Here is a 26,191-nt window from a genome sequence, read left to right as displayed (position 1 = left end):
TACAGATTATATACAAACTGTTCTCATACTACAGTGTTTTCTTTGGGTCAGTTATCAGCACAACCTGTTCTGGACAAACTTATTACCTTCCAATCAGTTTCTTGGTTGTATTTGATCTTGCAATGAAGCCATAATTTTGACTTTGTGACATTACAGCTACATCCATGACAGCTGGCTGAAGTTATAAATGCAAGATTATGATTTCACTGCAAGGATAAACAAGGCTGGAAAAAGAAGCCTCCTGAAAATAGATCCTGTAACAATGGCAATACAGAAGTCACCGACTATCTTCAGAGTATTTTTCCCTCATTTCTTTCTCCACTATGATGTCACACTATCAAAGTGGTATGCAAAATGTATTTCTATGGCCAACTTCAGTGTTTTTTTTCCTCTCTTCCCCCCCCGCCCTTCCTACAGTATTTAAAAGAAACTTCATCCTCAATAGCTCCCCCTTCCATACCTTTAGATTACATGTTTAAAGCTATTAATTTGATAAGAAAGTGTTTGTGAATATTTAATTTTTCATTTGCGTGGAAGGCTGTGGTTGCTTTTCTTTGTTCTCCTCTTCCTCCTGGCTTCTTCTTGCAGGAAGAATTTTTTAGTCAAGTCTTTAGTCAGTCACCTTTGGAGATTTTTTTTTCTCCCTAGTCTAAAGCATTCCCTAATTTACAGACCTTTAGAACACTTTTATACARGTTCTCTACTTCCTTTATCTTTGCAAAGTTTTTTCTGCAAGGAAAAGTGACTAGAGCCATTAAAGGGTTGAAAGAGGACTGAAGAAATGGTGTATTGCTTGGATTTGTACTTTAATAATTTACAAGGCACACTAATGAACAGGTGGTTCTTTCTCAAGAAGATATGACTAGATGATTCATGAAGACTGCATAAAACAGTTATATACCACAGTGCATGTCACCTGAGTAAGCATGATACAAGAACTTTTATGATTATGGTATACGTCAATTTGTATTACAAAAGCATAACAGTAAAACAGGCATGTTTATGAAGACATTTTAAAAAAGGAAAAAAGTGACAACATCCATCTTCCCCAGTCATGTACAGGAACACTGGAATTGAAGTTCTTCATTTTATTAGCAAACAATCCACTTTGGATTGTGCACACAATGACAAAAAAATTAGTATTTCAAAGTAACAAAAATTTTATTAAGTATTTTTTCCAGAAGTAGTAACTATAGGCTCATAAGCCTTATACAGATCAAAAATACTTCTTCACACACATATAGATTCATAGTTGTTCAAATTACATTGAACAGTTCTTTCCAACTATCTCAGTGCATATCCTGCTAAACACTGTACTAGTAAGCATTTACTGAAAGCATTTTTTTCCCTTTTAAACACAAAGGAAATGATATAATTGCCTTTTGATCAAGTCCAAGAGCCGTTTGCCTGGATATTTATATATTTGCATAGAACTATATTACTGAGTAGCCCACTTTTTTCTTAAATTATATTGAAGAAAGAACTACAATAGGACATGATTTCACCCTCATCAGTAGAATCAGGTATCATAGGCTATCTCTTACAAAGCTCTGTTCTGCCCTGCTATCATCCCCTAACTCTTAAAGTCACACTGCCCCACACACTATTCCTTCTCTTTCTCTTCCTTCTTTTCCCTCTAGATTCAGAGTTGGAAATCCCTGCCTTTTGCTATGCCTCACAGCCTTTGACTACAATACTCTCACAGAACTAGCTTTGTTGTGGCACTGAATCGCTAGCTATACTAATGCTTCATTCCGAAGATTTCTAACTACAAGTGTTCCATGGTTATGTTTGTTTTACGAGAAGCAATTAGTACAACGATCAAGACTTTCAAGATAAAATAATTTCAGATCTTTCTTACCGACTTGTTGTTTGAAAGCATGAATGTAAACCAACTAGGAATGGGTTACTGGATGCCTGTTCAAACACATGTTTCTCTGTCTGTACCCAATCAATATCCTGAAATAGAGTAATTGAACAATCAGAACTTCTGCCAGATAACCTGCTGTTGGTAATCCCAGAAAAGAAATGGTGAATACCTATGCTCCCTTCTATATACTATCATTGTTACAAGTGTTCTTCAGAAAGAGAAAAATCCCTAAATCTGGAGGAAGGTACAAAACATTTAAAATCAATTATAATATCAGATATATCTTAACCATTTAGAAAGGTCTGCACAAATTTTTTAAATTTATTTAAAATATCATATATCTGGCATATATGTGATGCATTGATTACACTTGCTGATAGAATTACATTCAGTTATCACAGATAAACTATCTTAAAGTTGCAGAAGCAATTCAAGTAGAGTGAATTGCCACGTTTTAAAATGTTTAGATCAGCCAAACTTTATTTGTTCAACTTAAAGTCTGAATGAACTCAGTGAAACTACAGAAATCTATTTAGCTTGACAAATGAAAAAAAAAGTCACTTAACAGTTTCACAAACTACCATTAATACTTCAACAGGGTGAAGTCCTGCCTGCCACAGTGCAATACCAGGTAACACCACCACACACACACACACACACACGCACACACACACACACAAAGCAAACTTGACTGATGCTAGCACATTACTGCAAAATTCAGATCCATTAAAAAAGAAAATAATTTTAAATTTTCCTTTTTCCATAAACATACAAAACTTATGCCTTGTGGACAACTGATCTTAGCAGTAGATATTCAGTCTTCATGCAATGCACAGATCATGTTCCACCCTGCAAACACTCAGTGGTCTGCCAATGAACTAGTGATATCACTACTCTAAAATTCTCCATTTCCAACAGACATTCACCTCTTGAGCCAATCTGGAGAAAATCAAGATAGATACTGAGAAATTAGGCGCTCCAAATAGGAAGAATAGTTAATGGAACAGTAACTGGAATAGTTAATGAAAACATTGTATGAAGAGAAACACAAAGATTTCAACCAGAAGACAACATGTCTGACTACGCACAACTAAATTCTGAAAGGTTGTCAACTGTCTTCAAATACATATAAATTTGTTCAGGTTTTGTGCTTATGCATTCTGGAGCACATGACATCTTGAAAGGGGCAAACGTGGGTCCAAATGTAAAAACAAACAAACAAAAGCTTTTTCTGTTTGTTTTTATCGAATAATCTCCTTAAAAGACCAGCACAACATGACTCTGGTTTGAATTGTACTAGGTAGTACAATACTGTACCAGTATTGTGCTCTACTACTATAGCAGAAACTGAGGTATTTGATTTGATTTATTTGTCTCCGATATTATCCATTCCACGCAAAGCGCTGGCAGATTTAATCACACTGATATCTGCTATGTAATTACTTTATCAGTGAAACACTTACTAGGTGAAACTTCCATTACTTGCAATGTCTCACGTGTTCACACAATTCAAAAGATTTCCTATCAATTCCCAGCATTCCACTATACAGCCTATCTTACAGAAAATAAAAACAATTAGCTCACTCTTACATCATTATGTATGAAAACTACTTTCCAAATGAGGAAGACTTTTCTCATCCACCTCTAATTCTCAGGGACAATGGCATACTCTATTGAATATTTTTATTTAGCTTTTACTTTCTTGGAAAAACATATCAAAAAGAAATAGCAAATAAATCATGCAGCAGTCCAATTTTCAGTCACAAAAGACGTATCAAATTGAGCGTGCCAAAATATTTTAGAAGAGTTTGGCAACTTTACTCTCCTAATCTTAGGCTCTGGAATAATGACATAAATGGGTACTAGAGAACCTCATTACAACCATCAACACAAGCAGTGCTTTGAACTATATCCTCCTTCCCCAATAACATTTATTTTCTGGAAACCTAGCTTTCCCACRATCGTAAAACTAATGTAACATTGTCAGGTTAAAAGCTGCATTTCTATTTGAAAGTTTCTGTTCTAAGAACAGATATATAAGGAATTTCTTACCAGGCCAAACTGATAGTCCATCTACCCTTTGTATTATTATGGCACAGGATATCACCCACAGGATAAAAACATACTTCTGTTTTTATCAAGTATTTTTGCTGTCACATTTCATATAACCCTTTAGATACATTGCCATTCCCCCAGTATGTCACACTGTAGCATTCCAGTAAAGCTGGTAGCCTGAAAACATTTGTTTTTCTCCTCCTTTCGTCAGGACTCTGAGATACCTGTTGCATCAGGGCTGTTGTTTGATATCAAGTATTCTAGTTAGCCTCTCCCATTTCATTACTTAACATTGCGCGTTCCAGTCCAAAGACATTGTGGATGGTCCAATCTGCCTTTCTTATTTGCTGTGATTTCTTTATTTCCTTCCTATTATTCTCATAAGCATAATGAGAGAATCTAGTCCTCTCATGAAGTCTGAGTATTACAGCAAAAAGATGGAGAAAGTTTTTCCCAGGCTTACTGTTTTTGCCTGTCTCCTCCCCTACCTTACACATTTGATATATCATATTATAAAAAAATAATTTAAACAGAATTTTTAAAATAATCGAGAAATGTAGCACTAATTTGTAGAAGATACTAATTTTTTTCTTTTTTCTTTTTTTTTTTTTTAAATAAGCCAGTTAAACCATACTGAATTTATATGGTAGAATTTTTTTAAAATACATGGAAAAAATAAACCCGAGTATTGCGTCATTTGTACATAAGCTCTATGATTTAAATATATACTTATGATTTAAATGTGTATTTAAATTTGTATTTCTGAGTTTAAGTATATACTTAAAACCAACCTCCATGCACAAAAAATTTATATTATGTTTATTACATAACATATGAAACTGTTCTTGAACACTAAGAACACAGTTTCAGCTCCTATTCTAAAATAGAACAGTACTTTGCTGATGAATCCATCTGCCCTGGAAAATAATGTCTTTGTTTTCTTTCAAAATCACGTGCCCAAATTACACCCTATTTATCTCGTTACTAATGGATGAGTACACCTCAGATAGAAAAATATTTTTCATGTGCATTCTAAGTCTTTATTAATAAGCATTATTAAAATAATGGACATTTCTCAGATTTAACCTCAGTGCTACGCTTCAYGCTTAGAGTTGACGAAAAATTAGTTCACAAGTCAGTAAAACTATTATAGAAGTGCTGTCTAAAACTTTAGCTGCTCTCTTAGTTGAATGCTTTTTGTTAAATGGTACCAAGTTTTTATGATATGGAATGGATTACAATTAACACAAACTTTTACCTCATCATCATGAACCAATTCCTTTTTCACTACTTTCATGGCATAAATTTGATCATTCTTTTTTAATCGAACTAGAAGAACTTTGGCATAGCTTCCACGTCCAATAACTCTGATTAAGTCAAAGTCCTGTAGTCCAAGCCCCTGAGAAATCTTAATTCCATCCATTCCATCAATGACTGGTTTGATATCCTGTATGAAGGAAACAAATAGATGCTAGAGACAAAAGATATTTTCATAACAAATAACTATTACAGCAAAGAGGCCTTTAATCACTGTACAGGACTTGCTGAGTTTTTATGCCATTGTCACTTGTGCACAGGCATGAATAGCATGCTATAACACTAAGAAATTTCTTATTGCTATTATTTCTGCTTTTATTAGGAAATGGTGCATTTTCAAGGCAGTAGTTTAATGAATGATTAAATATTCCCTACCAGGAAATGAAAGGCAATGCCTAAAGAAATTAGGTTTTATTCAAATTCTCCAACCATAAGCCATGTAAGAATTACAATTCACTCAGTTTAAATTCTGTCTTTAATATTCTGATGGATGTTGCAGAATAAATTTACAAAGACTATCTAAAGAAAACAGCAATTTACTGATGAATACACCTGCCTTGGTTTCAGTTGATGCAACTCTTATCTGTACCAAATTCACTAGATTTTTAATGAAAACGAGGATTTCTAACAGCTGCCTGGAAACATGCAGAAGCAGACGCTAGTTTCTCAAAAGAAAGAACTTGCAGGAAATATTCCACTATGAAGAACATATTTAATTTATTATTATTTTCTAAAACAAATTGCGTATGTTTTCTGAAACAATAATGTATGTCTAAGCTTGTCAGAATTTAAGACTGAAGATCAAGCAGTAGAACTAGATAAAGTACAACATACACTTTGATAATCTATGCTTTACCAGTGAATACAATGCATTGTAGACAATGCTTTGACATACTCCTATAGACTATTTTTATCTGACCTCACACTATGGTTCTTGTAGTCCAATCAACATTCTGCTGAACTATGGAAAGCGTTTATAAAGAATCTTGATCTAGGATTGACTGTTATTAGAAGAGATTGCTCTGAGCTTAAAGGTCTAGTCAAAGCTCCCAGAATGCAGTGTACTTTCTGCAGGATACTTTAAATTAATTTACTAAAGCTCAAAAGGAAGATAAGGAGAAAAAAACAAAAATCAGATCAGTCTAATTCAGGATGACTGAACAAAGTCAGCACCCAAAATTTAAATGTGAACACTGTCCATCTAAGCACTACTGTAGCAGACGTCAGTAATTCCAAATAGCAACTACAGTTCTCCAGTGTTTCAAATTTATACCTTTGTCTCTGAAGTTGAGATAAAACCTAGACACATGCCTGAAAAAAAGGCAGCTACTTGCCCAAGAGGAGGAACTACTGAAGTGCAAATGAATGATAGTGACAAGGATTGTAGTGGAGGTAGAGAAAAGAAGGTACAGGCTTGCTGGAAGTGGAAAAACAACCTGCTAGTGCTCCAAGTACATTCTTATTTTAAATATGCCATAAGCATTTAAAAAGCAATTCTTTAAGTCCTTTAGAGTTATTTAAAGTATGTTGGGATTTTTCAGAGTGCTTTAAGGGAATAACATTCTTAGTGTGCCAGATGCTCTACAAAAGGGCCAAAACCAGAACACAAGTATATATTATTCTACTTTTATTTCCACATGAGCTCTCTATAATTGAGAAGGCATTATTCATAGGAAACATTTCAAAGAGCTGTATAGTTAACATATCAGACTGAACCAGTTCCACAAAGTTAGCTTGAGGATGACAGAGATGTACCTCCATTAGAAAGGAAGGACAGAACAAAATGTCAAAGCCATTGTATGCTGCAGAGGCCAATAAACTCATTCTGATAAATCACTTGTTTTAACATGAATGGAGACAAAAAAAAATGGTATTTTTCTCACATCATTATTGGGAGACTAAGAGTTGTTCTGTAGCAGAAAAAATATAGGACATATATTTTAGAGAAACTGTATGATTAAGAGCATGTTTAAGTGTAAATTACAATCATACTTTCAAAACATTACCTCAGAGTCATCTTTAATGTTGTCATGTTTCCGGTTTGAAGGCAGATAAGGAACTGTAAAATAAAGAAAAGCCAAGGTAGTATTATTGTTAAAGTCTTCATTAGACATCATTAAAAACTGATAAATAGAAAGATGATTTGGTAACTTCGGCTTAACAGTTTGCTTTTTTTGGTTAAATTTTCCACTTTACTCTTCTAATCCTGACAGTAGCTTCTAAAAGCACTGCAGAGAGAAACTAACTCCGAGAAAGTAAGAAAGGCCTTTTGAAATTCACCAATGAACTTCTGAGCTCATAGTAGTATCTGATAAGGGCCAGAGAATTACTTTGGGAAAGGAAGACTAGGCACAGTAAATGGATTGTTGAACCAACACAAGCTAAATCATCAAAAATATTGATCAGGGGGGAGGGGGGAGAAAAAGAAAATCCCAAACCCCACAAAATTAAGAAATAATTAAAGTTTTAAGGTGTATTTAAACTGACATTATAGTTTGGATCTGAAGCTCAGTTTGTTGTTTGCTTGAAGAGGAAATCTGTTATTACCAGCTGCTGCATGATTTAGTTCACATTATGGAATGGTTTCAGAATATCTGTATTTAGGATGAAATTAAACTAAGATGACACATTTCAGAAGTACACTTACTGTACTTCAGTCCTTAATGGGTACTTAGTCCATAGGACTACATCAGAGCTAGTCTGAAGTCAACTTCCAAAAATGTAGGTAAAATGGAAAATGCCTCCTCTGTTCCAACTGTTTTGCTCTACAGATCAAATCCATGATAACACTTTACTTGTTAATATAAAGAGAGCCTTATTTCTGCAACCCAGCTGAGAGTTTAAGTCTTAAACCTTACTGAACACAAAAAAGGGAACTGTAAATCCTGACCTCAAAGCTAAAGATCTCATCCTCTGAACTTAATTATCCACTATCCAAAGTAGTTACAGGAGGCAAAAATCACCAGTTTTACAAACATAACATTTAACATAACTTACATTTTCGTAGATCTTTGGACAGCTACCTAGCACCATGCTACCATACTGATACTCTTATCCAAACAATGAAGCACGTGAATTACATCCTAACAGGAAAAATACTCACTTCCATCAGTTTCCTCTGAGGGGACATCAACTTCTTCATTTTTGTCATCTAACTGAGGTTCCTGGGAAGGCATGGCCGAATCCTTGCAAAAAAAAAAAAAAAAAAAAAAAAAAAAAAAAAAAAAAAAGAAAAGAAAAGAAAAAAAAAAATCAGTTAAGGCAGTCCCTTTCAGACAGGTACGCCTTGCCATAAAAATACAGTATGATAAGAACCTTATATTTGTAGCTTCCAGAAAGAAAACAGGAGTTTGTAGAAAGTATTTCATAACATTAATGTTTTGTAATGCTTCACAAAACGCATCTTCCAAAGAGTCAAGTGCTATTTCAAGTCTTATGTAACTGCAACTCATGTTAACTGCCTTATAAAATAAGACCAACATATTTTGCTGCAAAATTCAGACTTGAAGACTTCAGAGTCTGTCTCATGTAACTGCAACCAAATAAACAGACTTCAGCATGATATTACATGCTCAATTTAAAGCTTTGGCATATTCCTTTCCTATTTGAAAGCATTAATTGTAACAGACTCATTATGCAAAAGTACTGCATAAATTGATAATGGCCACAAGAACAAATATTTTTATAATATGTTTGGACCCTGGTCTCAACCACAACATGAGACACATAGTATTCTTCAAGCAGGTGTAACAATATGCATAAACAAAATGGCAAAAAAAAAATTAATGTAAAAACAAGCCATATACATTGTCACAAAAGAAATATGTTTAAGCTTCTAGCTAGAAAAGTGGTGATGCAGCAACTGTTGGGATATTGATTATAGTCTGTGACAAGTGTGAGGAAGGACTAAAACTTAAGAACAGAGATTAAATTTTGAGGCCTCGAAAAAATACTAGAACTGCTGCTGGAGTATGTGAGGGAAACAATGGAGAGGAAGAGAACAGTACTGGAGAGACTGAGATGGCAAAAAACATGAAAGCAAGAAAAGCCCTTTTACAACTAGTGGTGCAAAACACACAAATGTTAAAAGATTTCTACAACCTAAAAGGAACAAAGACTACAGCTGTCAATGCCAACTCCTTGCTATGTGTAAAACACATTATTGCTTCTGAAAAACTCAAACTTGCTAGCATTTCTCTTAAATCACAAACTTCATTTCCTCACTTTGTCTCTACTGCTGGCAATTCAAAGGCGCATCCCTTTGCAGACATTTTGAAAACTGAAGCTAAAATACCAAGTGTTTCCAAAGTTATGATCCTCAACCATACATAGTGTTTATTGCTTAGGATGCATCCCTGGAAATTAAAGCAGGACACAATAACACATCTAAGCTTTATACAAAATGCAGACTTACCATATGCCTTTTGCAGGTAAGTGGAACAAGTATATGACAACGTTTATGGACCAACAATTTGCAGTTGATACACTTGTAGCCTTGCCTTCCGAGACCCCATATCCTTTCACTGCATTGTCCACAGTATGCTCTCTAAAAGTCAGAACACATTTTATCAATTTCAGTTACTAATTTTCTTCTATAGGCTGGTAGTTATCCAGGAGAAAGAACCTATCTTACCCGCCTCCTATAAATATTGAATAATAAAACTGATTGTGTCATCTTTTAAAATATCCAGGGTTTTTAATAACAATGTTATACTTCATGCTTAGAATTTAGCTAAATACACTCCTTATTTAACTGAATGTTAAGAAAACAAAGTTTTTAAGCATAAGGAATTCATCACAGCCTCATATACGCATGACATTCTTACACAACAAGCATATTTTTAACTTCAGGTATTTACAGAGGTTGCCTAAACAAAGTTACCAGGAATTTGAACAACATCAATATGCATAAAAAAAATCCAAACTAACTACTTTGGAGAACACTGGCACTAAAAGTTACGAGCCTCTACAAGATGAGTTGCAATATGAAGAATGTTCTGTACCTATACAGTTTAACAGTCATAGACCATTAGTGGGAAATTTGTAAAATATATAAAAAAAACATAAAAAATCTTTAAATTAAAAATTATCAATTCTAGCAAAAAAAATCTGCATATTCTATTATTAAATACGAGAAGCTTTTTTTACTGCATGCAACAAAAACAGTATCAAAGTAATTTGAATGGAGATGAAGACACATTAAGYAATCAGACATTCTACTGCTGATTTTGAAAAAGTTCTTTAAATAATTTTTCCAGTGGATGTGAACTGTGGTCATTTTATCTACTTTACCCAGTCTGCAAGAAAGCAACCTGAGATTCTTATATGCCAAGAAGTCATCTAGTCTCAATTATTTCCCTACGCACTGTAGCTTGCCAACAGGCAACTAACTCTATTCCCTACCTGCAATAATTACTTTAACAGAATAAAGACACTGCCTATCATTCTGCAAGCTGTACAGGTAGTSAGTCCTGTACTCATTCTCCATTTCAAGCTTAGACAGAACTCTACTGCAACTGTCCCAAAGCCACAAAACAGTGGAAGTCTATTCCTCCCAGGAAACAGCAAATTAGTGTGTGGTTATTCAGATCCTCAGACGAAGGAATCCTAGAGTGCCCTGCTCAAAATAGTTAAGCTAATATGATCCCATACTAGTAGCAAAAATAGCAATAATGATCACAGAATGARTGATCAAATATAATTTACTTCAGTCAGATGCAGGCAAGCAAGAAAAAGGACACAGGGCAGCTGCAAAATTCCATAAGCATTTCAGGTACCCCTCTTATACCTCCTCAAATGTATACAATTACAGAAATAAAAGGAGTTAATCTTTATATCGTATTAAAAAACAAGGAGATTAAAGCTTGCGCTTGCATGTGCTCATTTATTTGAATTATCTAAACAAGTTTTAGAAAGTTACTTTGGAAAAGGAATGAATTCATTAAGTAATACCTTACTATTAGCAATTCAATCATCAAAAACTGGTATCTAATTCATTAATACATGCATATTCATGTGCATAATTTATTAACTTATAAATTTTAATGTCATGTTTTACAGTTCATGTCAACTTCATTACTAGCTTCACTTGCTTGAGGGTTGGACTAGATCTCCAGAGGTCACTTCCAACCTCACCAATTCTATGATTCAGGATCTGGTTTGTGCCATGGCTTTATATGACTTCATTTGCACACACATTTATAACAAAACAGTCTTGTTTATGTTTTCTCGTAAATAAGCATGCTAATGAAATTTCAGAATCTTTATACATATATTCACTATTGGTTTAAATTACTAATATTTGTATAATTACTTATGGAATGTTCTGCATTATTAATGCACAGTATGTATTCACGTTCCAAATAACTGTTTTACAATGCACCAAACCATACTTCATAGAGAAGTATGAAATATGTTTCACATAATGAATTAAAAAATTTGAGTCGGCATACTGCATGTTGTATCATACAAACATATGTCTCAATTCAGATGAGACTCATTTTTTCATACMCTGTGAGATGATGTTGAGTTTTAAGGGGCCTTTCTTTCCTACTTGTAATGCAATTTTGGGTAGGGGTAATAGAAAAAAAAAAAAATCCATCCGAACAGTAGTAAAGATTTCATTAAGAGTATTGCTGAATCAAAAAATTAACTCATTTCATTGTACGCAGTTTTGTACAGATTTTCCAAAAGTATGTATTTATTTGTATATATGCTGCAATAACAAAATGTGTGAAGGAGAAGCCTCACYCTTAACAGTGCATTTGCTTACTTATGTGGATTAAATCAGATGCTTAATGTAATTGTATTTTTATTCAACACATTTCTTAGTTTTACCTGTTTTGAACCTAACGTAGTATATAATCTAATTATCAAAAGCCCTAATCTTAAGGAATAAATGAGGAAAAAATACTAAAGATAAAAATTATGTTAATAAGCAATCAAAACAACAAAGGATAGAGGAAAAAAGCTGATCTAAGTACATATCTGTTTAAACATTCATGAAAATAGCTTTTAGAAACTTAAAAAAATTTCAACCAATCATATATTATTAATGCCACCCCAGATTCAAAGAATTTTTCCGATTCTTACACACTGAATAAGACTGCAGACTGAGAAGTCACATCAATAAGCATCTTACTTTTCCTTTCTTTTCACCACTCTACATACACAAAAAGCATAGATTGAGAAAACAATAACTGCAGAACATTACCAAAACAGTACTCACTCTGTTAAAACGTTTGGCCTGAAACAAATGCCCATTGACTCGGTACAGCTTCCTCCATCTTCTGGCTCCACGGCGGTAGATTGATTCTAAGAAAGGAATTAAAAAGGTGTAAAGCAGCAGCATGGTAGCAGAACAAAACCAGACACACGACGTTAGTCAAGCTGTGGCTTAAGATGATCTTGTTTTTCTAAATATCAATGCATAGCTGAAGCCCCTGCTGAGTTTTTCTCCCCTCTCCCTCTTTTTTCATTTTAAAAAGAAGCCTTAAAGGACAGATTCTAGAGGATGTGCTTTTACCACTGCCTCTCCCTTTTCTCTCTCCTTGTCTTTCTCACATGATCATAATCTTGGTACAGTTTGTCTGTTTGCCAGTTCAAGCTTAGGTGAGAGAGACAGGTAACAGTTAAAGAAACAGCTTCCTCTAGTAAAATTCTGACTCTTCTCTCACTACGTCAAACTGATTAAGGGATGTTAGGTGCTAACAATGTTTTAAATATGCAATGTTAAAAAGGTGTTACAAATCAAGAGTTACATTATTTGACCTCATTTTTGTCTGGCTAGAAAACAACATCAAAGTATTTCTCTGGCAATAAAAATCAAATGTGTTTCTACAATTAAAACATGTCAATAAGAAATCAATTTTAAGCTATTAAGGATAGATTTCAAGACACCATACAAGATAGCACCTAGCATCTATTGCAAATTTACTTCTGTTGTTGCTTTGCATAAACTTATGTACAATCTTTGTTTATAAAGCTAGTTAGAGATTTTATATTCAGTATTAAGTATTGCAAAACGTGTTACACAACATTAGTATAGTTCAGGTTACATGCAGCTGCAAAGGACACAGCCCTCCCCTGCCACAATCATGTACTTTCCATAGCTAGCAATGCTAACGGGTACTGGGTGAAGTAGAAAGAACTTGGGGGCGGGGTTAGGATGAACTAAGCAGAAAAGTCAGCAGTGACATTAAAACTTATAGTATACTCCTGCCATAAAGGGGGGGGGAGGAGGGGAAGGCAAAAAAAGCACCTACACAACTCGAGATACAGAAGAAACCAAAATCCCCTCCCAATGACAAAATCCTCCTAAAACAAAAAAGTAACCTCCAAAAAAGCAGAAGACAAAATATTCACAGATTTAGCATGATTTTAAAAGAAAAATAGTTAGTTCTAATTACACCTATTAATAGATTCACAGATTTAAGTTTCTTTACAAGTTCTTAAAGTTAACTACATTATTTAAACTTAGAAAGCATACTTTAGACAACAAAGTATTTTAACATGATACACAGCAGACTACTAAAAACAGACAACCAGATAAGTATGGCATATGCCCTTAAAATTTTTCTGGAAAAATACCTTGAAAAGTGTTTTTATTGGTGTTATAATATCCTATTACTTCCAAAAAAGTGAAAAGATTTCTTATTTAGATATTATATGAAAGCTACCTTCAGTAGCTCAATGAATTAGATTTCCAAATAAAGTTTTAACGGTATGTCTTTTTAAAAAAGAAAAATTTATGCTCTTTATAATGCAACTTAAAACAGGCAGCAGCTTGTACAAAATAAATTTACCTAGTGAAGAGAAAAATCACTTAGTAATGTAATTTAATAGGAACAGAACTAATAGCATACAAAGTATAAATTACACTCAGAGAATAAGAAACAGTAAAATAGACATTTTTATGAGCTCTTATTGATACTAACATACTCAGATGCTGTATTTGGTACTTAGGCACACTGACTCTGCCAACTGAAACAATTCAGTTTCCCAGTAAGTGAATGAATTCAGTCAGTCTGATGATCCTCACTTCTTCCCTGTCCTCCTAACAAGGACTGTTGTACTGCCCTAATTTTCTCTTTAAGTATCACAACTTTTCTGTAAGACTCAGTCAAAGTTTTACAGGTTCTTTCTGCCTGCTTTTAGATCTAGAGTCCAATATTATGCTGGCTCTTAAGGCTGTCTTTTAATCGAGTCTAGAAGTGGAACAGATTCTATAATTCAGGACAATATATATATTTGATAATTCAAATATAAATATACAGGATTGTACAACCAAAATTTGATACGATGGAAGACAAAAATTAATGTTACATGCTTCAGAAAAACTAACACTTGCTGACCTGTAAAGCAAATGAAACAGATCACTAAAGAAGATTTAAACTCTAATTAGGTATTTTCTCTACAATCAATCTTTTGTAGAAAGTGTAAATATTCCAATTGTAAAATTATTATAAAGATTAATATTTATATAAGTATTACAAATATATTGATTATAATAAATAAGAATGAATATTCACCATTACCCATCAGACAAAGACAGCCTGCGCACAAAGTTTTCTAAGAATCATAGTAAAAGACTACCAAGTACCATGTAAAAGCACATTCCTGCAAACTGGTTGCAGTGTATAGCTATTACACATATTGAATGGTAAGGATCTGAACGGTTCAAATCATGACTGAACTTAATGAAGACTGAGTCCCATCTACAATACAGTATTTGTAGGTCACTAACACACAAAAATCCAGAACCTACTGTTTTACAGCAAATACAGTAATTAATGGTGTCCCTAGCATGATTGTACAAGATTTATTAATTCCAATCAGAACTCAGGGGATTGTCCAAAAGAAAGAAATCCCCAAATAACTAACTTAGCAATATCTGACTGAATTTAAGAAATCTAAGGCTTTTCACAGGAAGTTTTGCAACTTTGTATTTTATTAGCTCTCAAGTAAAATTGTGACAGCAAAAGGGAAGTCATATAGGGCAAGTAAACAAAAATGATTTGTTTTCTCTTACAGYAGCATAGCTCTAGCAAGTTTTCTTATTTCCCATTAAGAGTGTTGATATCATTTCCATATTTTCCATCTACAAACAACTTGCACATTGTCTGAGGGCATCATGTAAGCAAAGCTCATGCCTTATTGTTTTCATCTTTCCAAAGACTAAGTACAGTTGCTGATGGCCACAATTCTCCAGGAGGCCCTTACACATGTACTATGAGTGACTTTTTACCTTTAGTTTTTATTTTGGAAAAAATGCACTTTTTTTCACAATTATGAATGAATCATTTGTCCTATATCAGTAGTTCTCCATTTAACTCATATTTATTAACTGATTTATCTGCAGAAATAACAGACCAGAAACATAAAATACAAGAAATGAATATGCATTTTAGAGTATGCTATGAAAGTTCTATAGAAGTGGCAAATATAACATTTAGATATAAAAAGACACATTTGAAGCCTATCAATTTTAACAATGTAACACGTGCTCCGAAAGTAGAATCTACTCTTCCCAGATAAATTATCGTATGTAACCCAGATTTAGAAAATGGAAAATATTTAGTTTTAAAAAACAAATTTAACATCACAAAGGAAAGAACAGTGCTCCTCTTTCAAACCATTTGGCATAGCAAAACCCAATCCAGTATCTTTATCTTCTGAATCAAAGCATTATTGATTTTAAGTCAGTAGTAAGTGACCTAATGGGGCAAGYTTCTTGTCCTTAGAAAGAAAAAGGGGGTGAGGGAGGGGACAAAAAAATCATCAACACACAAAGCATTTTAGTATATTGTACACTTGTCTGAAGACAAGTATATAGGAGTCGTATCACATTTTCCTGCTTCCATATCTGAACTTGAGAATTTCAGATACTGTTAGAATTACACAGAAGACAATAGCATAGGTGTAGTCACTACAGGAAGGTCAAATYGATCTTTAGCTCCATTTACTGAGAAATTTCAAAAGAATTCAGTAACTTTGTGAAACACTATGTACTCTACATTAATGAACAAACATCTTGTTGATGTAACTGAAATACATCATATACAAACATCAATTAAAAACTATTTTACCATTTGTAGGATGGCATTTTCTTTNGGGGGGGGGGAAATCACAAAGATTTTTTCCAGAATAGCTCATTTAATTCATTAGACAAAGCACCATAAGGAAGCAACTTAATGCATCTGTGTTCTAATGCTAGGTTATTACTGACTTAAGGAACATTAAATGACTGATWAATTAATGAGCTGCTTGTGTTGGCAAAGTCCGCAAATAAAAGAATAAGTCACTTCCCTAATTAATAACAAGTATCAAGTCTAAGTCAGGTTTTTACAGAATATTGTTGTGAGGTAATTGTCTAGCAAATATGTAAGTTACTGTAGCTTTAAGAGGAGGAAACACCCACTAGCACTGTCACTGATTCAGTGTCTAGCCTAGCGCAGATCAATTCCTATTCCCTGTCTGTAAAAAGGTGACTATGACTGGTAGTTTACCAAACTTTCAGACTTTTAAAAACTGTTGTAGTCAAAAACCAAAACATTAGAGCTACACGAGGAAAATAGCTGTCAACCCTCCTAAAAGGCAGCASTTTGTTATTTCTACTAATAAGGAAATCAAATGTTCATATATATACAAATATATATAAAATAAAATATAAAAAATATGCATGGACCTGCCCCATCTTTTGTGTTTACACAAAATTGCAATGAGTAAGTAGCAATTGAAATGCTTCTGTTATATAAGATCGCATAACACCTAGAAATAGGGTAGAAATGCGTATCTGATTCATCTAGGAATGGCCTACTGAAAGAAAAGCTCCTCCCTTAAAAAAAAAAATCTCTTAAGGTTAATGGCAAAGTGTTTGTTTTTATATTTAAAGTATTATCAGCTTTAAAAATCCTAATCAATCCTTCAGCTCTATGAAATAACTAGAATTATTGTGAAATCTATGATCAAAGAAATCATGAAGTGTAAAATAGCAATAAGCACCTTTTCTTGAAATAAGAAATTTCTATCAGTATTCTGTTGCGTCAACACAYCCCTGTACCAGTACATAAGTAGTTTTGAACTCATCTGAGACAACACCTTTTGGTACACATTTCTTTTTATTCTTAAAAATAAATAAATAAGGCAGTTCCTTGATTTCTTGAACAGTTAAAATAAGACCTTATAGATGTCACTGATTGCAGCCCCCTGGAAAATGTAATGCCATCAAAATCATGACTGTTCCATTATTGTATTTGTTTAATGGCAAGGGTTACTTTTTCCATGTATTTTACAGTACCCACTTCATTTAATTAAAGACTTTCAGCTTAGGTGCCCAGAGGCTGGAAGAGAAACAATCCCTCTGATTAAACAAAATAATCTTTTTCTGTACTAGATGTTGAAGTCAAGTATACACCTAGCTGCAAAAATTAAGAAAGTTTTTGAATATTCCTTTTGTAGTGRCAAAGTTAGAGAAACCCTCAAAGATAGCACACCAAAAAGCACTAAACACACATGTACATTCATATTTGGAGAAAATCTTGTATGTAGCTGAGGTAGTCTGCATTTTTTTTTTCCATCTGTTAGATACCAATAATAGAAAGTCTTTTCCCTTTTTTCCATTCAGGAGAGACTGATACAACTCCACTTTTTCAGTAATACAGCRATACAGTTCAGCAGAGGGTGCTGTTCTGTTTTGGGATTGTTTTTTTGGTATTTATTGCAACTCAACTAGAACATTATTTGGATATCCTAATCCCCACTGATTTAGAAGTGATCAATTAACTGCTACTTCAGGATTGCTAGATGGTAAACCTGTCTTCCATGAACACTAAGTTCTCATGCATAATCTGTTGGTTGCTCATATTCACGTCCTTCTGTTAGAACAGATCCACGCCATTACAAGATGATGTATCAGATTTACTAAGACAATGGCACCCTCCCAAAAAGAAGAACAACATCTCATTTTCAAAAAGCCTCTGCTGCACTGATACCATGCATGCCACTTCACACCCAATCACTCCTGTTAATGCCTTACGCTCTTTGTCTTCAATAAAAAAGCTCATCAGAATGACAACTAGAAGGAAAAAAAAAAAATCAAGATTGCTTCATCATTGCAAATACCGGTTGCATTCAACATACACAAGAAAATCAAAAAAAGGTGATCTAAAAACATTTTTCAAAAACACAGGTTTTCACTTTCAAACAAAGATATTTTACATTCACAAAAATACAAGACATAACACATTTTAACAATACATAAGATTCCCTTAAAAGTTCAATTCACTTGCAACTAACAGATTGATAACAACTTTAAAAAAAAATTGTGGATGAGGCCTCAAAGATGCACATCAGAAATCCACCCCCTGGAAGATAATGTATCCTACTGAAAGGACAAGCAAAATAGCTACCTCAGCTATCAAGTGAAGAGATAAAGGTCTAAGGAGCTGACCTCTTGAACAGAAGAAAACAGTCAACTGATACTTTAAGGAAATACCCAAACAGTTACTAAGCAATAAGGAGTTAACAGAATTACTTTCTGAGAATTGATGAGCATGTCATCTGTATTACTGGAAATGCAACTCTCACACAATCATGACATAATAATGCACAAAATTACTAGGTATGTTTCTGCCAAACAAAATAGATTGTTTAAAAATGTGGGGCTTTGCTATATCTTATTTTGAGTTTTTCTAACTATCTAAATTGCCTTAACGTCAAGTGTAAAAACTGCAATTGTTATTGGTCAGACTGCTGAGTGCAGCAAGTCATCCAGTGTCCACATTACTCATCTGCCTGGCTTGCATTCATATTGGGTGACGCAGGGGAACAACTGTAGTTTGAACCTCACACAAAACTGAGCATCACTTTAAACAAGTAGAGATTGCACAATTTAACATTGCTGTATCACACTCATATGTTGATCCGATTCTTTTCATTGAAGACTGCTGTGCATTTAATAGTTTAATACAATTGTGATGTTACTGAGACTGATAAATCTAATCTTAAACTAGGATTCGAGTAGAATTCTCCCAGGCACCTGGTGAAGAAGTTACAGCAGGTAAGTGACCTCCCAGCTTAAAAAAGAATATCAACTGTGAAATAAATCACAGAGTTTGAATACAATTCTCTTTTTACTTGTGAGACTAAGCATTTATTAAACAATCAATAAGAACCATTAAGAATCTGACTCAATGATTTAGAGCACAGAGTTTACAGGTATATTAATATTCATTCAAAGCAAAAATGTTTCCATCATTGATTTAATCAGTACAGGCTAATCCGAGTACATTTTTCTTGAATTCCTTCATCAGCAGTGTATCCAGCACTGGAAGTTATGTAAAACCAAATATGGCAAAACTTCATAAATAGATAGATGCACCATTGAGCCATATTTATGTAAAACATTTTTCTGATAGACAGTTGATGATATAACGAGGAGTATATTTGATCCATGTAAGTTTGTAATCTTTGACACATGCACTAATGAACTCAAACAATTTCACCTTTTGAAGGGGAGTTTAAAAAGATGAAGCAAGCTAAAAGTTAGGGCTACTGAAATAAACTAACACTTTATAGATTTTAATAAGAGAAAGACAAATGTCTTTTCAGTTTATTTAAAACGATTAAGGGCATTTTGAACATAGTTTATGGTAGTTGGAAGTGACAGTAGAAAACAGTGAAAGTCAATACAGAAGGAAATGAGAAGGCAAAATGACAACTTTAAGATACAAATTTGGGAATGAGTCTGAATTAAGTTATTTAGTCATCTCATTTTGCTTTTTCTCCTTAACAAATACTTGCAGATCTATTAAAATATTTCATAGTAAGGTTTGTAGAATGCTTTACTGGCAAAGAAATCTTTACATCTCTCCCATACCCCTAAGAACTTAATATGGTAGTGGATGTGGGTATTTTATATATACAAATATATCAAATGAAAACAAGGTATTTATAAGCGTCAGGAGGTATTTATGTTTTCAGTGTCCTACATTAAAGATACTTCATTACTTCACAGTGCTCATTCAGAGTGTTTGTAGTAGAGCTAACTGAGAGCCAAAGACGTTTTCTTATATGCCAGGACAGTGGTCATGATTTTTCTAAATGGATCAAAACTTTTCAATCAGAGGGATTAGAATTTTATTCTCTGAATATCTGATATGAAATTTATCAAATGAATTTGTAAATGATATGTTAAAGTTCCAATAACATAGTTTGACCTATGTTCACGGGTATTCAAATCCTCACTAAACTTAGGTAAGGGATGCTATTACAAAGCAGAGAGGTCCTCATGAGAATCTTCTCTGCACACGTCAGGGACCATAATGTGTTATAGAATGTGCTGTATGTCCTTCCCTTGGCTTCTGACACAATTGCTAAGTTTTCTGCAAGGCTGTCCAGAACACAGGGTAGAAGAACACTATCTTTGATGCTATAATTTGAAAAATCACATTATAAAAAGGAAGTGAAAAGCTGGAGTTTGCTTTTTACTTACGAAATGGGGGGGAGGGGAGAGAGGAGGAGCTTTTGTAGATTTTTTTTTTGTAGACCAAAAATTCAAAATTCTGACAGCCATTCATAATTTTCAATGTTAGGCTGCCAATGACAGCAAAACTAGTAAGAGCAAGCACTAAAATCTCTGGCCAATTCCCTTCTCCCAGTGTCCCCATATAGTACACTGGTAAGTCAGAAATGTTAATACAGGATACTTGGAACACTACAAGAGATTCTGAAGAAAAACTTATCTGGTTTTAACATAGTTCAAAAGAATGAGTTTTGTCTATTTTATTTTGTGCCTGGAAAAGATGCATATGCATAAAACTACACACAGACACGCACCACCAGTTTTTCTGTACCCTATATAAATACCAAGCTAGAAACACTCACTTTTTACTCCACATCCTTTTCACATGAACACACTGCCAAATCTGCCAATTTTTCAGGAATCTAACAAATCCTGCTGCTCTGGAGCAGAGCTGTTAGGTTTCCAAATCTAAAAATCCCAGAAAAAAGGGCAATGCCTACACGCAGAGTAAGTCTGACACACACACAACGAAGAGCTGGTATCATATACAGCATCCTAGATTGAGTCACAGTTTGATAGAGCTTTTACAGTAGGCCAAAAACACTCCAGAATAATCACTTTTCAGTCCAATATTTTTGACATGTGTGTACCTCAGAGGTACCTTATTCTGTTTTGTATTAGGAAGAAAGCATGCTAAAATTAAGCAGACAAAACATGGATTCTCATCATGTCACAATCTGAGTTTCTAGGTATTCCACTCTATTTTCATTATCCAAGAAATAAAATTCTGATTCTCCCACTTGTACTTTCATTCCATCTACAATTCCTGATGCAAAACATAGGTATAACATTTTTACATTTCAAAAGTTTATCACAACTATTTCATGTTTGTGACAATATAAAATACTACTAAGTAGTAGCTAAATTTAAAAGAAATCTGAATAAATGCAGAAGATGAATTTTATCTGTTATTTTCTAGATTTAATGATAAGCTAATTCTAATACTACATTGAATCACACGTCCCACTTGGGTAATTCCTATGATGCAGAGAATTATTAAGCTGTCTTCTAAGAAAGCAATCTTCTGTCCTAGAGCATCTTTATCCTTAGAGGAAAAAAAAAATAAAATCATAGATATAGATTCATATGATGTAATTTGATGTACCTGTCCTTTATCTGCCCTGTTAACAGAAAGCTTCAGTGCTTCACTTCTTAAAGAAAGAATGTTTAAGTTTTTCAGATTAATGATGGTATTTGTCTTCCAGCTTTTGGAAGGAGGCTTTCCACTCCATCAGGAAAAATAAGGTAATTATAATACAACTGCAAAATTTACATTTTCTGCTGTTTGCTATCAAAATTCCTTTACATTTCCACTGTGCTCTCCATTGTCTTGCTGTGCATACCATAACTGCTCTGTGAAATTGCACTACAATACTTACTCTTTCTAAAATTTAATGTTGAGATACCTAAGAGCATCGTTAAAAACAATCTGCACCTTGAAATTAATGGAGCAGTTCCCATCTCAGACCTATTGTTTTAGGCTCTACAATATCAGTTTTAGTTACTGTCTGCCCCATCTCTCCAGAAAGCTTTCTTTGCATTCCCTATGGCTCAGCATGGTTTTTCACGACAACTGAAACTAAAGGGCAGGGAGTCCTCCACCTGTCCCTGTACCAGGATATCTGCACCTAGTTTACCAAGAAAAGCAATAAATGATAGCCTAGATTATTAGAAGAGTCATTTAATAAGCAGTATTAGATAATGACAAAGCTGATGTAGTGCTAATAATGACCATAGTATTGTAGAAGTAAAGAGGGCCATACTAAAACCTTGACGTGTTCTTTAAATATGWTCTGTATTCCCAGCTAGTAATTCAAGGATAAGCACTTACAGATGCAGATGAATTAGTGATAGAAATTCAGAATTATAAACGAGGTGCTTTTCTAGTCAATATTGGGAATCCCTTCTCTCTCCTCCCCCTCATTTTCCCCACTATCCAAGTCATTCCTTCCCTGCAGAGGTTTAAGGGCTAAACTGCCATTCAACATGCAACTCCTGCATTGACAGTGATTAGAGAAGTCTCAAATGCCTCTACTGAAAAACCACCCTTTCACCATGCCTCAGATTAGCTCCTTTTTGTTTACTTCAGACAACTCATATACTATCCAGACTTGAATGGACAGCAAGTCCTCCAACAGCTAGTCAACTACTACCATCAGTTTTACTAGACTTAACTTTTGAGGTGCTCTCTGTTTCAAATTAGTAGGACCTGAAGCTTCCCCTTACCAAATCTGATTTCTTACACAGTACCTCAAAATTCAGAGATAAATGATGATCTACAGGCCTCTGTGGCTGTATCTGTAGCTCTTTTTTTTTTTTTTTAATTAAAAAAACTTGCTTGAAGCAGCTGATTTTAAAAAGTCTTATGAAGCAACGAAATACATCCAATAATTAACCCTGACAGTATCACTTACAACATTATACATTTGAGGACTCTTTCAAGCTACTGATGCACAAAAGGCTAACAAAGGTTTAATAGTCTCGCAAATGTCTGCTGGTTCCATCAAGTAACAAAAAGCCTCATCACTTTCATCCAATTAAGTTACCCAAATGCCTACTATATATAGGAAGGAGATTTGCAGAGGAAGTATATGGATTGGAAGTACAAGAGTTAAGACAGGGATTAAATTTAATAGAAGTTTTCCAAAACCAAATGATATCTTTCCTGTATGACTGTATTACATTCTAAGCTACACAATAGCTAAGAAAACGAAGAAGAAAAAAAGCTATTTTGTTATGCTACATTAAAAATTAGCTGAAGTATACCCTGTTCTAGTACATTTTTGGTTACAGTTTATGAACAGATACACAAACACCTGCTAAGACATCTAGTATCTTAAAGTAAGGGAAGATAAAAATAAAATCATCATCAGATACATGCTTTGCAATTTCATACCTCAGTTCCCTAAAGGAAGCTGTATTTCTCTATTCATTATTGGGTACTTCATAGCTAAGAAGAATGACAAAATAATTTTAGAATTAAAAATTACTAAATGATTCTAAGCAGTAATAGATCTTAACTACAAGTCTGTTTTCATTGACTTACACTGCTTAATAATCAAAATGTGTATTTTTCAAATGTGCTACATATATAAAAGAAGCGGTATACAGCAAGAGGACAGGAGGAAGATTTCAGATACATTTAAACCATGACACAGCTATTTTCAATTCCTAAGCAACAATATATGTTATCCCATGAAAAACAGTACAATTTCCACCTCTGCCAATTCAATTACTAAAAAACAGGGACAGGGTTAGTTGCAGTTTCAAAACAGACTAATTACCCAGTGCAATCCAAGCTGTGTCTTCAGAGTAAGCTGTACAGTCGCAATAGTTCCTTTCTTCATTGGGGGATGGAATTGGTTCACGTGCTCTGAATAACCTAATCATTGCTGCCAATACAGCAACAAATGAAGGAAAAAGCCTGCCTTCTGAGCTAGAAAAATATTTACAGGCCATGCTACTGTCATAAGCAGCCTTTTAGAGCTATTTCAAAGTATCAGACAAAAACCTAAAGCAAAAATATCTATATCTAAAAATAATTAGGATACCTAATTAGGATAGTAAGATATCTTACTCAACATTATGATGTAATTTTCCAGAAAGATGGCACGGGAAAAATGAGGTCCAGCTATTTAATGCTAAAATACCATGCAGATAAACAAAGAGCATAAGAGATATCCACAACATAATGTGGTCATTACAAAAAAAGTAAGTCCAGCAAAATCAGCTATAAATATTAGCTAACAAAAGCACTGGTTTACTATCATACTAATGCCCTAAGCACTTATACCTTTAAAAACATCTTCATTCCATCAGCAAAAAAGATTTAAGTGTTTGCTGTTTCATTAAATAGAAGAATGCAGAAAAACAGCCCTAAGATTTGTTAGCACTAGCTACCCAAATCCAAGATGCCTTTTTAAACACCAAATACCAATTTGATCAAATGTAGAAATGCAGAAGAAAAAGTACACCAGCAGTTTATTCTGTTAATATTAGAAAATAACTAAATCCTAATTCAAAATAAGTTTTTCACATTAAATAATCCACTAAATACATTTCAATAAAGAGGCCTTATAAAGAAATGCTCCTAAAACATTAATCTTTAAATTAGCAATCTTACAACAAATAGGCCCTGAACACATACCATCAGGGTTTTTCGGATACATTTCTTTCATTAATCCCCCTTACTAGCAACAGCATCTTCTGTCCTTTTCTTCTGTCCTTTTCTCCCAAAATCCATCCCTTAAGAAAGTCTTTTCACTGCAATTTTAACGGCATTTTGAGAGGTCTCTCGGCCACATCCTTACAAACACAACAAATACCAGGAATATCTGTACTTGTAACAATCTATGGCTGCAAGGGAGGATGGTAGGCAAAGCAACTACACGATAACCAAAACGCTGACTTCTATTATCTGCTGCACCACATACACACACACACTGCATCAATGGCCTCAATTCACGGTAGCAATTGCAATGATGATACATAAAAGCTATAGAAAAGGCATGCATTACTCACTGGGTTTTATTCTTTCGCTTCTTCAGCATGTAATTCTTTATGCTTTACAAGGCAGTAGGTATGAAATGAAACATTTTCCCTTTATTCCACTGATGCTGCTGTTTGAATACCACTAGACACCAAAGACAATAGGCAGGATCAGCTTGAACATTAAGAGCAAATATTTAATGGAAGACTGGTTATCCTGTTCTCTCCCTTTCACATCTCTGCCTCATGTATCCAGGCACGGGTGGTACTGGCTCCCTTGGGAGGCTGTAGCTAGCAGCTGAGGCACAAACTAAAACATGGCATGGATGTCAAGGAGCTGATGTCACAAAAACAAGTATTTGCCTGATAAAACTGGCAATTCCATTAGGGAATTTTATATGGTCAAAAGAAATGGTTCAGCTAAACATATTGTTATACAACGCGCTGTAGTTTCTAGAGTGATAAGTTAGATCAAGATCTGTCAGTATAAACAAACTGAGCCTGTAAGTAATAAAATTGGCACTTAGATCACATTTTTGCATCAGGATATTAAAAAACATCACTTATGGACACAAGAGAAATATACATGTAAATACTTCCTAAACAACATTTTTTTTGAATAGATAGCAACAACAACAAAAAAAAAGCTATTCTATTAAAAAAAAGCAAATTATTTTTGAATACCCAAGGCTGGCCTGAAAGTCTCCCATCTCTATCAGTATCCGAGGCTCCAGGCCAGCAGATCCTAGATGCACCTATGAGAGGTTGCATCTCTTCCCAGATACTGAATACAAGATGTTTTAGGAATCCTGCTACTTCACCCACATAGCAGCACTGCCATTCCAATCTACATAGAATGGAATAACTGCCTTGCTATA

At 34.1% G+C, this 26,191-nt stretch overlaps 1 protein-coding gene across 4 annotated transcripts in view; it reads right to left on the bottom strand.

Moving 5' to 3' along the window:
• The window catches only part of PRKCZ (protein kinase C zeta), a 60,011-nt gene that overhangs the window by 23,235 nt on the left and 10,585 nt on the right, over nt 1-26,191 (bottom strand). For all 4 annotated transcript variants that reach the window (XR_014896129.1, XM_085307146.1, XM_085307147.1 and 1 more), the window contains exons 6-11: nt 12,471-12,556; nt 9,657-9,788; nt 8,346-8,427; nt 7,249-7,301; nt 5,184-5,372; nt 1,862-1,959 (exon numbers count right to left, since the gene is read on the bottom strand). Coding sequence is in view for 3 of the 4 variants with exons in the window: in XM_085307146.1 (XP_085163272.1) it covers nt 1,862-1,959; nt 5,184-5,372; nt 7,249-7,301; nt 8,346-8,427; nt 9,657-9,788; nt 12,471-12,556 (640 nt within the window). In the remaining variant the exon portion in view is untranslated. The remainder of the gene's footprint in view (nt 1-1,861; nt 1,960-5,183; nt 5,373-7,248; nt 7,302-8,345; nt 8,428-9,656; nt 9,789-12,470; nt 12,557-26,191) is intronic.

The sequence above is a fragment of the Rhea americana genome, unplaced genomic scaffold (genome assembly GCF_003343005.1).
Source record: "Rhea americana isolate MKP2758 unplaced genomic scaffold, rheAme1 scaffold_254, whole genome shotgun sequence".
Classification (NCBI taxonomy): Eukaryota; Metazoa; Chordata; class Aves; order Rheiformes; family Rheidae; genus Rhea; species Rhea americana.
The sequence above is the reverse complement of the archived record's forward strand: the minus strand, read 5'-3'. Positions and strand labels throughout refer to the sequence as shown.